This window comes from Talpa europaea (genome assembly GCF_964194135.1).
Source record: "Talpa europaea genome assembly, chromosome: 1".
Taxonomy (NCBI): domain Eukaryota; kingdom Metazoa; phylum Chordata; class Mammalia; order Eulipotyphla; family Talpidae; genus Talpa; species Talpa europaea.
In genome coordinates, this window is record NC_140073.1 from 130638944 (window position 1) to 130651430 (window position 12487).

A 12487-nucleotide genomic window follows, 5' to 3' on the forward strand; every position below is an offset into this window, starting at 1 on the left:
CAACTATCCCTCTTCGGGGGAGCACAGAAACTCCCCGCTTCTCGGGAGTCTCCCCCAATGCCCGGACCATGTCAAGAGACAGCATGGGAGGCACAGCCTGCCACAGGAACCCATGAAATGTTCAATTTTATTTATTTTTTTTCATAGTGGGGGACAGGAGTAAAGTTTTGCAAGGGTAACAATTCTATGTGTGTTGTAGAGCAACCCCGATACAAAACGGGGTGCCTGACTGTGGGTCCTCACCCGCGCGCTTAAAAGGACTTATCAATGCTCTACTGCAGGCACACGTGAAAGGTTAATAAAAGGTTTATTTACAAAGGGAAGGGAAATGAGGAAATGTACAGCTCTGGGAGAAAAGTGGGAGACAAAGTTTTAAATGAGTCTTACCCGATCCGCCCATTAGGAATCCCAAAATGGCGCTCTGAGAGCTGGCCGCCAGCCAGGAGCGGTGAAGCCAGGAGGCCAGCGATCGCAAGCCAGGAGGCAAGCGATCGCGAGCCAGAGCGCCCAAGGCCCACGTGTTTGGTTTTTATATCCAACCTGGCTGCCCAACTCCACCCTCAGGTCCCAGCCACCCTCCCCTTGGTGGTGATGGGATTTGTCTTCCCCAATGTCCTGATGGCTTTAGTCTGGAGTGGGGGTGGAGTCCACAAAGCCTGTATGAGATTATCTCAGGACATCCTTTCCCCCTAACATGTGGAGGAACCTTATTTCTGTCTGGATATCTGATTATTATACATGGCAAGTGTTGTGTGTTTTCTGCAGAGAATGCTTTTAGACTTAAAAGAGGAATTTTACCTGAGGGTTCTAGGTAGACAAGACACCCAAACTTCCCCAAAAGCCTGAATTTCCAGTGAGGGTGAGACTACCCAGACAATGAAGAATCCATAGTTTTATTTCACTGAGAAGATAAGATCTAAATTTCCCACTATCTTAGATCTTAAGAAATATCTAACTCCAGGACATAATTACTGATTTAAACCTGCTCCGGAGTGACCACATCTCTGGTTGATTACAAGCTTGAACAGGGAGCCTGAGGGCTCGGAAGGATCTGTGTGCTATTAAATCTGTAAGAACAGTTGGTGTTCTATATATACGCATTTCTACTCACCAAGGAGACATGGCAGTTCCATCTGCTCGAAAAGACATCAGAATAGTCTGGGTTTGAAATCGCCAACACATCTCAGAAGGGTCAGCTGGGTGTCCTACCAAGCATGTCTCACCAGTAGTAAAATCAAGCCAACCCAGCAGATTCCTGGAAGGCCTCAAGAGTCAGGCCTTAAGATTTGTGAAAACAGGATGGATAAAAGCGAGGGCATAACTTGCCCCGACATTTAAAAGCTGTAAGAGTTTCTATTTCACATGCAATGGGGACTTCATTACTTTGCTAGGGTAGACTATTCCAGAATTCCAGGGAAACAGAATTAGTCAGTCTCACTAGGCGGTTGAGGAAACAAGCTTGTGAACACATAAATAGGAATTTCACAGGACACAGACTCAGATATACAAGACATGGATTCCATCTTCTTCTGGGTGTCTCAGAACCCTCTTGTGTAAAGTGGAGGTTATAGTCCCACCTCAGAGAATAGCAGGAAAATTAAATGAACAAACACAGGGGAGCATTCTCCTTTGGAACTCAGTACGGAGTAAAGGTTAGGTATGACACAAATTTAAACACAAGCACACACACATAAATTCTACCTCAGGTCCTCTTCCACCTCACAGACTTCCATTAGAGGAAGCCCAGGAGTAAAAAGTGCTTGCAGTATATCTGCACATTGGGAGAGGCATGGACCTCAGGCAGCCCTGGCTACCGTCCTCCCCTTTGTGCTTGATGTCCCTGCCAAGAGTTTCAAAGACCTGTTTTGAAACTCATTTGAGCCTTGAGTAAATTCATTTTGCATTCCTGCCATAAGAACCTCCTAGGAAGTCCCAGCTGTGGAATGCTCTCACCCAGGTTTGAAGAGTGAAGAAAGGAATCGCAAGGGAGACCCACATCAGCTAATATTTCAAATGATCCTGCCACAACAGAATGTGACTTTTTTCCCTCACATTTTATAGTCCTTACAGAGTTTTCACTTATCTTATTCATGAACCGATGACTTTCAAATTGGCCTCCTAGTCTAGATGCAGGACCTCTGGATGCCTATATCCAAATGACATCCCTTGGAAGTCAAATAGCCAACTTGAACTGAATAGATGCAAGAGGGGCCACTTCCCAGTACTCTGTTCCCAGTGTTCCTATCTCTTTAAAGAGAGAATGACCCCAGTGTTCAAACCAGAACCCTAGAACTTCTATTTTACTCCCTGCCCCTATTTCGTCTATCAACTGATCCACTTGGTTCTACCTCCAAAATCCATGCCAAATCTGCCCCTTCTCTCTATCTCTGATGCACCACTCTACACCCTGCCTCAAGCCCCCATCAATCTCTATCAGGGCACAGAGAAGTGGCTTCAGACCTGGTCTCTATACTGCCTGGTACTCTGTACAGTAGAATGATTTAACACAAATCGCATTACATTATGTCCTAGTTCAAAACTCTCTTCCCACCTACAAATCTGCAGATGCTTTGCCCTGGCTCCTGCCATCTTGCAGACCTTCTCTCAGACTCTCTTCCTCTTGCTGTCCACATTTAGCCATAGTGACTGTCTTTTAAGCATGCCAAGCTCCCTTTTTCCTTGGGGCCACTGAACTAGCCACTCTTTTTCTGTACCTTCTCTCCACAGACTTGCCTTTAGAATGCAGTTCAAACAACTCCAGCAATGACTACCCAATAGTACGTAAATGAGTATTTCAAATTACTTCCTACCCCCCTTACCCTGTCCATCAGATTTTTTTACCATTTCCTGAAGTTATCTTGTTTCTCTGCTTGCTTATTATTCCCCCGTATTAGAAATATGTGGTATTTTGTATAGTACTTTATGGTTCTCATGAACACACACGCATACACACACACACACACACCTTATGCTACATGAGAAGAGATTTCTTGTCAAGTACACAAATATTTTTGAATGGCTGAATGATTTTATTTGATACTCAAATTCCTGTCACTCATCCCATGCATGTCACATATAAATAATATAACTACTGTTACAGGGCAGGGAGAAGGGCACCCCAGACCCCACAAACCTGCCTGCTCAAAATAGGTTCTGCCATCCGCCGCATCAACACAAAACAAATGAGACTTTAATGGGAAGGAACTTTAATACAATTAGTGAACAATACAGAAAAGACAAAGAATACAGTTTCTAAATCAAGAACCCGAAGTTACCCGTCCCCTTGTGGTAAAACTCCATCCAAATGGGATTGGCCTAGAGCAAGGTCCCAAAGTCTGCCACAGTCTAAAGCATCTTCCAGAGGGGACCCACAGAAAAGGATCAGAAACAACCAGACAGGTCTGGAGGGAAAAGAACAAAATCAAAATCAAGACAAAAACTGCCATTGTCACCTCCCCATGGGTCTCTCACCCACATCTGTGTCACCCAGTCCATGACCAAAAGGCAAGCGCAGTTTCTTCACGTGTCTCTCAGCTCCACGTGCCTCCTCCAGGTCTCCTTCTGGCTCTCCATCCTGCTTCCTTCCTTCCTTCCTTTTCTCCTCTGCAGCTTCTCTCCCTGCTCAGCTCCACCCTCCCTTTGGGTGGGGCAGGAAACCTGGAACCTCTCCCTTTCCTGGGGACCACCCCGTTACACTACATGTAAATCTCTGAAACGTAATACATGATTTCAGATTTCTTTGACTTTTCACAAATAGTCCTTTCTTTGGTCATCTGGTAAACTCCTATTCAGTCTTCAAACCCCTGTTTGGGGCTGGAAAGAATACTGTACTGGAGTCTCTGAGGTGAAATTCTGCCCCAAATCTGGAGTCCTTCCTTTCCTCAAGACAGAAAGCAGGGACTCCCTGGTGGTGCAGGGGTTAAAGTCTCAGTGCTATCAAGCTATCACCAGCCACTATGGCCTGAGTTCGATCCCACTGCAGCCTGAGTTCGATCCCCAGCCAGGGTGGTGACACATGGAGCGGCAGACCTCTCCTGATTTACCCGTTGCTCCCCTCAGCAGTGTATTTCAGTAAATCCATCTGTTCTACTCCCCCCTGTGTCTCTGGTGAATCCTTTCACACACACACCCCCCACACACACCTCTGGCCTACACCCCAATTCTTGTATACATAAATAAATAAAAATAAATCTTTGGGGGAAAAAAAGACAGAAAGCAAAGAAAGTAGCTTTAAATATCCAACAACCCACTGACCATCTCCACTTACATGTTTCTTAAACTTCTCAAATTTAACATGTTCAAACAGAATGCATGATGTAAAAGATAGCCCATTCACTGCTCAGCCCAAATGCTGTAGAGACACTCTGGTCCCCCAATCCGTCACATGTGACTCACTTCTAATCTGTCTCACCCCTTCTCACTCACTCACTTCTAATCTGTCTCACCCCACTATCAGCCTAGTCCAAACCTCATCATCTCTTAACTCTATCACCATCATAATATCTAATCATGTCTCCTTCCCCAGGCTTGCCAAAACCCTTCATTCTCTGTGAAGCAAAGAATATTTTTTTTAAATTAAATCAAAATCTGTCACCCACTCTTCAAAATCCTGGAATGGCTTCTCATCATATTCAGAATGCTCGGCAAAACCCTTTCCATGCCTACAAGGCCTCTTGCAAAATCTGTGACCGGCCTCACTTCCTCCATGTTGCCATCTGGAGCACAGGAAGGAGGTTAAAGAGAGGGGTTCTGGGGCAACTGTCCCACCCATTGCCCCTGTGAGATCGGCAAGTTGCTTAATGTCTCTGTGCTTCAGTTTCTTCATCCATAAAGTGAAGCTGTTGGGGGAGTAAAGGAATCTTCAGAACAGTCTCGGCACATGCAAGCTCGTGGCCATGCCCACAGTCCTCCACAGGGGGATGATCTGAACCCTTACATTTGAGGGAATAAGTGAGAACCAAAAAGTTAAGGAAAGAAAATGAACTTGAAGGTGGTTATAATCAAGTTTAAAAAACATATTTATGAAGTCTTTACTTTCTGTGCATGATGAAATCTTCCCTTTGCCCTTTAACACAAGAAAAAACCCAAGAAAGAATTAAAGGTTGATGAATTTTAATAGCTTTTTATTGATGGATAGCTTGGCTAGTCTAATAAAAATAATAATAACATGTTTAAAACTCACTTTCATTTGCTAATCCCTGGCTTTCAGCTCATACCCCTAGGGAAACCACTCTTGGACTCCAAAGGGCACAGGCAAATACTCAAGTTGACTCATGGGAAGGCGGCAGCCAGGCGGGCCTTTGCCAAGAGCCTCTGCGGTGCTCTTGGGCCAGGCGGAGGCTGCAGTTGGCGCGCCTCTTCTGGCAGTGAGGCTATAAATCACCCCCTGTCAGCCTGCTGCTGCAGTTTGGGCTTCCCCAAAGCTCCTAGGCGTCCAGGTTTTTGTTCCCACATATCTGCTTTTTAGAAAACAAAAAAAGCTCTCTCCTGGTGGAGTATATTTCCCTGGCATGATGCCTTCTCTTCCCAGTTCTGATGAGCTCATTTTTTTTGTGAATGGAAAAAAGGTAAGTGTGTGTGCTGATTAATTTGAATTTTCATATACCAGGGATGAAAGTAAAGCTAATTTTTTTGGACACTAGGATGCTGCTTTTTATTTCCTTAACCTCTCTCTTGTGTCTTTTTGAAGTCAGATATCGAGATGTGGCCTTGAACATGGATCATTAGTTCAAGGTTTAGTACAAAATTCTGAAAGCCAGGGGGACTTTGCCAGTTCTTTACTTTTTTTCAGAATCAGTGAAGAGCTTCATTTTTGTATCTTATATTACAATGGGGGTGCATTCTGACAGTTGGGCTCCAGGACACAGATATGAAAATTTTGTCATTCCCCCTTTATTTCAACTAGCTCTACTTGATTTCACCACTGCTTTTTTAAAGGGAGGCATTTGTGACACTGAGGACAATAAAAATCACAAGACTCAATAATTTTCCTTTGCCTTACTAAATTTCCTCGGACTGAGGAGACAGACTGAAGCGTCTCTGTCTGCCTGATGGAATTAATAGACTGCTTTCTGCACCATGGAGGAGATGTGGCAACTCTAAAGCTTAGCTATGCCAACCCTTCTCAACCCAGTACTTTAATTTACAAAATGAATAGAAAGCTTGAGGTGCTTGTGAACAATTAGAAAAAAGCCTAGTAAAAATTTAAAATAGAAATTTGTTGTGAAAGGATTTTGTGTTAATGCTTTCACTTCTCCAAGTCTCAATTTTATTGGATTCCATTCATCTCTAAAGGAGAAAACAACTTTTAATTGAGGCAAGATAGCAGGGAAACATCATTTTTAGGAAAACTATGAACTGAAAAAAAGTGAAGAAGAAAGAAAAGAGTGAAGAAAATGGGTTTAGCAATACTGTCTGCTGATAGTGCAGGATTTTGAACACACTGACTGGAAAATCAGAAAAAAGACTGCTGAGTAACAAATTGTAGATATTCAAAACCTAAGAACTTTCTAAATGTGAAGAAAATGGGTCTTGCTGCTCTGTTGGCTTAATCTCTAGAAGCACATTAGAATGGTTATCCCTCTCCACGTTTGCGGTCTTTCAAATGCAGCCTATATTTTGCTGTTTTTACCCTTTTCTGTTTTACAAATTTTGTAAGACAAGTTACAGATGGCATCAGAAGAAAGTATATATAAATACAATTCTATGACAAAATGGTTTTGTTTTTATTTTTGTGGTTGTTTGACCTTCTTTAGACTGAGGGACATAGGTTGGGCAAAGCATACTCCCTGATCAATAATACATCATTATCACAATCTGGACAAGACTTCGCATTTATTTTTTATATTATTATTTTTTTTTAAGATTTATTTATTTATTTATACAAGCACTGGGTACAGCCAGAAGAGCGGGAGGGCGAGAGAATTCACCAGAGCCAGAGCGGGGAACAGAATAGGCAGAAGGGCCAAAGTACACTGCTGAGGGGAGCAGTGGGCGGCAGGAGAGGTCTGCGTGCCATGTGGGACCCTAGCCCAGTGGCCGGGGATTGAACCGGCGCTGCAGGCATTGCAGCCTCGCAACCCAGCGCTCAACCGCTGCGCCACCGGGGAGGCCCTTTTTTTTATATTATTTTATTTTTTCTTTTTATTTCCTTCCTGCATATATACACTTGTGCTTTTAAAAAATTACATATAGAGATATAGTCTATATATCTGTGTGTAAATATTTATACATATAAATATATACATTCTATTTACTTTCCATATGGTTATTTAGAAATACAGATGTATCCTTGAATTGTGTACAATGCACGAGTACGTGTGTATTATTTGCTTATACAGTGGTATTATTTTTTATCAATCTCCATTTGCTTCTCTTGTGACTCAGCACAGTTTATACGATCTATCAGTGTTGCTCTTTGAACACTTGGCTCTTTCCTTCTGCACACATAGTTCTCCAGGATACCACATCCTTCATTCTTCTCTATTACCACAGTGACAGATACACACAGGACAATTCTCCACTACCCCAAGAAATGCTACAATGAGCAGCCTACCATGTGCCTCCTCTTTGGCTCTGGAAAGGAAATCTCTAAGTGAGATTGTAGCCTGCTAATGTCACGCCAGGTGACTTTCCACAGGCCTGCACTGGTTAAATTTCCTGCAATGTATTGCATAATGATGCTGTTTCCTTGCCTTATAGATGTGCCAATCTATGAAGTGCCAGTACTTGGTATAATCAAACTTCCCAGGCTTAGCTAATCTGAGGTTGGCTAAGGTTAATGTAAGTGGTGTCTTGTTGTGGTTTCATTAGCATCTCTGATTATAAGAGTTTACTGAAGCACTTGTATGCTTTTCATTTGCTTACTAAAAAAAATTAAGATTTCCCAACTGTCTATAAATTGTTGAAAAAATAGAACATACCAGGACAGGATAGTAGTGTGACTAATGGTATGAACAGTATTTCTTGCATGATATATAAGTAGTCTCTAAATGGCCAGGAAGGGGCCTCCCTGGTGGCGCAAGGGGTCAAGCACTGCACTATAAATCAATCCACAGCCTCTGCAGCACGAGTTCGATCCCCGGCCAGGGAGAAACCCACATGGTGCAGGGTTTCATCCGCTGTTCCCCTCAGCAGTGTATTCCAGTCAGTCTGCCTGTTCTGTTCCCCATTCTGTCTCTGGTGAATCCTCTCACTCACCACATCTCTGGCCCGTACCCCAGCTCTTATATGCATAAATAAATAAATATTTTAAATAAATAGATAAAGAAATAAATGGCCAGAAATAGGATGCATTTGATATATCAGAATTGCAGTTGACAGCCTTTAATTAAATACCCCAAATCTAGACTTGCCTCCTTCTTTGGAATCTTCATTCTCCAAATGCCATATATTGGGCCTGAGACAATATCATGATGGATGGAAGCATTAAAGAAGCGTTGCACTGAGAGGCAGCTAAAACTGATTGGGGAGGAGGTATTGTTTACATGGAATGCTGTATCAGGTATACTGATGTCTTTATAGCAGAGAATAATGTTAACAGGCTGTGTCCCCTCAATACAAGGCAGACGGGAGAAAGGAATAGTAGTCCTAGCCCACCTATCATCTTGTTCCCCTAATTCCTATTTTTCTACCTTTGGAAAAAATTTCCAAAGTCACACAATGAGGGTATTAAAGCAAATATTACTGTAGTGCTTTGCTTCTGTAATGCCACCATACTTAGTCCCTTCTGCATGCTACAATTCCAAGTAGATTGGATGGTGAGTTCAGATCTGGCTGAGTGATCTTCTGAGGACTCAAAAGGAGATTTGGAAATAGGAGGCAGTATATGAAGAATAATGCAGGTCTCTTGCCTTTGTCAGGGGTGATAAAAATAAATAACACTTTTAGTGGGATGATGCCCTCTTTTTCTGTGTCACTATCCTTCAGTGTCACTATCCTTCCAGGTAAATTTCTCTCCAATTCTTCCCTTTGATCTTGCCTGACTCTTCCTAGCAGAGGTACTTCCTGGGCCAGGAGAGCACACAGCTTTCATCTTATTTGCCATCTTTGATTATTGGAGCAGCCTGGAGCACAATCTGACAGCTAGAGTGGAGATACCTGATGGAGAGGGAGTATGGACAGAATTGCCTCCTGCATAACATGCTCCCTGCGACTCCCTTAGGAAATCTCTGACTAACCATTTTTATGACTATATATGGCCTTGAGTTATCTGGGTCAATTTTGTAATCTGCGCATGTTTTCCCATCTGGGTTTGTGATACTTATTGCTAAGAAATATATATTTCCGATGATTTGATCATTTTGATCATTCCGATGATCAAATTATAATTTTCATATGAATTTGCTTTTGCCCTTAATTCCCAACTCACAACTCCCCAAACTCAGAATTTCATGTCTAGAATGGGAAAGGTGTCTTTTGTTATATGAATGAGGTGACTTTCAGAAGCACCTAAGGATGAAGGCTGGTTGCCTGAGAACCAACTAAGTGATTAGAGGGTAGAAACGTCCGGTGCCACCCACAGAGCGAGAGGGGCTCCAGGTTGAAACAATCACCAATCATGAGTGATGTAGTCAATTGTGCCTAACTAATGTGACCTCCATAAAAACTAAGAGGATGGGGTTCAGAAAGCCTCCAGGTTGTTGAACTGCTGGGAGAGGGGAGCACATGGAGAAGGCATGAAAGCTCCACCCCTCCCCACACACCTTGCCCTGTACATCTCTTCCGTCTGGATGCTCCTGAGTTATATCCTTTTGTAATAATTCCGTGATCTAATGAGCAAAAAGATCTAAGTTCTGTGAGCCACACTAGCGAACTAATCAAAACGAAGAAGGGAGTTATGGGAACCTCTCTGATTTATCCCAGTCAGTCAGAAACATGGGCAATAACCTGAGTTCGTGACTGGCAGCTGAAGCTAGAGGAAGGGCTGTGGGGCTCTATAATCTGGAATCCTGGGTAAGAAGCATAGGTCACAGGTTTGGGTTTGCCTGGGTTTGCAGCTGGTATCTGAAGAGGGTGATCTTGGGCAACAAAGTCCTTAACCCTGTGGAATCTGATTCTGTCTGTGGGGAGATAGTGTCAGGATTGAGCTGAATTAAGTTAGATACTTAGATACCCTGCTGGTGTCTGAGGCTCGCTTGTTGGTGTAGGAAAGCCTCCACATACACCCACACTGCAGCTGGGTCCAGGAACACCTTCAGGGCCCTTCCTCAGTAATGCTAAGGAAAAACAATCCAGACTTTATAATTGTCACAAAAATTGGAAAATTCAGACATTGAAAAAATTCTCCATAACTTCTTGAAAATTCTGGTCCCAAGTGTTAGAAAAGTTTATTATTTTTTCCCATGAAACCACCTTCTTTCAATAACAAACCCCCCAAATAATGAACAGAATTGCTATAACATGTTGGTAATACCTTTCTAAAATCCCTTCTCTCATTCACAACATAGGTCATAGAGAAGAATGCTGATCCTGAAGTGAATCTGCTATTCTACCTGAGGAAAGTCCATATCCTTGTATTTGGCTGCAATCAATCTGGATTGGGTGGTAAAAAGAGAACATACTATAGAAGAGAAGCAGTAGAAGTAAAGAAGCAGAGAAGCAGAAGCAGAACCAAAAAAAAAAAAAAAGAGAGAGAGAGACCATACTATGACTTATAAAGAGAGGCACCTTGATTTTGCTCTAGGTAAATAACCTGTGTTGGCTTGTAAGGTCTGGTTTCTTACCCAGTCATTTTATTACGATAGCCATTATCGTTCCCTAAGGCCCCTGTTCCAGGAACTGGGTTTATAGTCACACACACACACACACACACACACACACACACACACACACAATATCCAAATTCTCCTCATTGGTTGTGCTCCATCACCAATTTATTCAGCTTCAAAATGTCGTTAGTAGTCACCCATCACTTTGCTTTTCTGTCAGTTCTAAATCCACTACATACTTTCCCAGGCTTTCTGTCAATAACTTAAATGAAGAAATTAATCTGTATTCAGCTGAAAGTGGATTCCTGAATAAGCCTGACCAGAGGGCCCTAGGAACACTGTCTCGGGCCCCACCCCTTCTCCCCAGCGCCCCTTCTGCCCATTCCTTTCCAGAGTGGAGTCAGGAGCTTTATTTTTAATTTGTTCCTCAAGTTGTGAGTAACTTGAATATTTGTGGGTAGCGCAGATTCTCTGCCGGAATCAGCACCGACCAGCACCAGCCGCCTTTGCCTTTTTATAAGGCTTTTTTGACCGCGTTCAAAGCTCCGCACATAAACTTATGTCTGGGCAGCTCACTGCCTGCCTGTGTGCATGCGGGCATTTCTTTTCTTAAACTTAAGCCTTTCAAAAATGAAACTCTTGTCTTTTAAGCCTGCCTGTCTGTGTCTGTGCAGGTGTCTTTCTTTCCTTTTTTCATTCCCTCAATCAACTTGCTGTGAAAAAACTGTGTGCTGATGAAAAACAATAATAATAAACTTATATGCATGATTTTACATTCTTCTCCTTAAGGTAGATCTGTAATTCTATAGACTCCTCAGGCTCCCACAAAACTTTAATTCACTGCTGACTTGGGACCTGTCCTCTGTGTCATTCTCAGAACAGGACATAGTCACAAAGAACAAAATGTGTTTGGAGGTGAGCCCATCACCTGCCATCCTGAGTCACCCACCCCACGCCCTGCCCTGCCCAGACCTGCTGGGTGTGATCCTGTATCACCTCTCCCTTGTCACCTCCTGGCCAGGTGTGAAGCAATCTGATCTGCAGAGTGAGATAATGCACCCCAAAGAGCCCACAGCTACTTGGGACAAGGAGGGTATGTCATTTTAGAGCTGCTTTGTTTCCGTGAGATTCTGACCCTAGGATAAAACTGAGGAAATGGGATGGCTCAGAGGTTCCCTAACCATTGGTCTTGTTTGCCTATACCCTTTACGTGCTCATCACTGAAGCCCTAACACTTATTACAGTTTTTGAGATAATTCCTCACACAGCTAACAGACTTGACCAATTAGCAGGTGCTCCGAGGTCAGCTGGAAGAGACAGCATCTGCCTTCAGTCTAGTGGGAGAGACAGCGGTGAGGAAGCAAGAGTGACTTGTGGGGACACAGGGGCTGGCACTCACACTGGGCTTGGGAGGAAAGAAAGAGATGAGGGTTGAGGAAGAATCTTCTGGACAAAAAGAAGTTTGGGGGAGAGGGTATTCCTGTTAGCAGGAGGGGAAGAGAGGGGAGCGGGAAGCTGACACAAGAGAATACAGTGGTTTAAGAGTTGTAGGTGGTGGGAGGAAGTGACGAGAGATAAAGGAAGAAAAATAAGCTGTGATGTCCTGGAGGCCAAGGATCAAGGTTGACCCTGTCACATGCCCTGTCTTGCATAGTGGACACGGCAACTCATTGATGAGTGACCAGATCCCAGTAGAATTCCAGTGTACACATTGGCACCTCAGGACATTCTGGATATGCTGTGGGGCTGTGTATCTTGGGGACACTGAGAAACTTTTC

At 43.3% G+C, this 12487-nt stretch overlaps 1 protein-coding gene across 1 annotated transcript in view; it reads left to right on the top strand.

Annotated features, from left to right (window-relative positions):
- Positions 1 to 5510: 5510 nt before the first annotated feature.
- LOC311181269 (aldehyde oxidase 4-like) overlaps positions 5511 to 12487 on the top strand; it is a gene marked incomplete at both ends in the record, with an annotated part of 57806 nt that continues 50829 nt past the window's right edge. Inside the window, 2 exons of the mRNA XM_084249608.1 lie at positions 5511 to 5567; positions 10449 to 10506. Of these exons, the coding sequence (XP_084105734.1) occupies positions 5511 to 5567; positions 10449 to 10506 (115 nt within the window). The remainder of the gene's footprint in view (positions 5568 to 10448; positions 10507 to 12487) is intronic.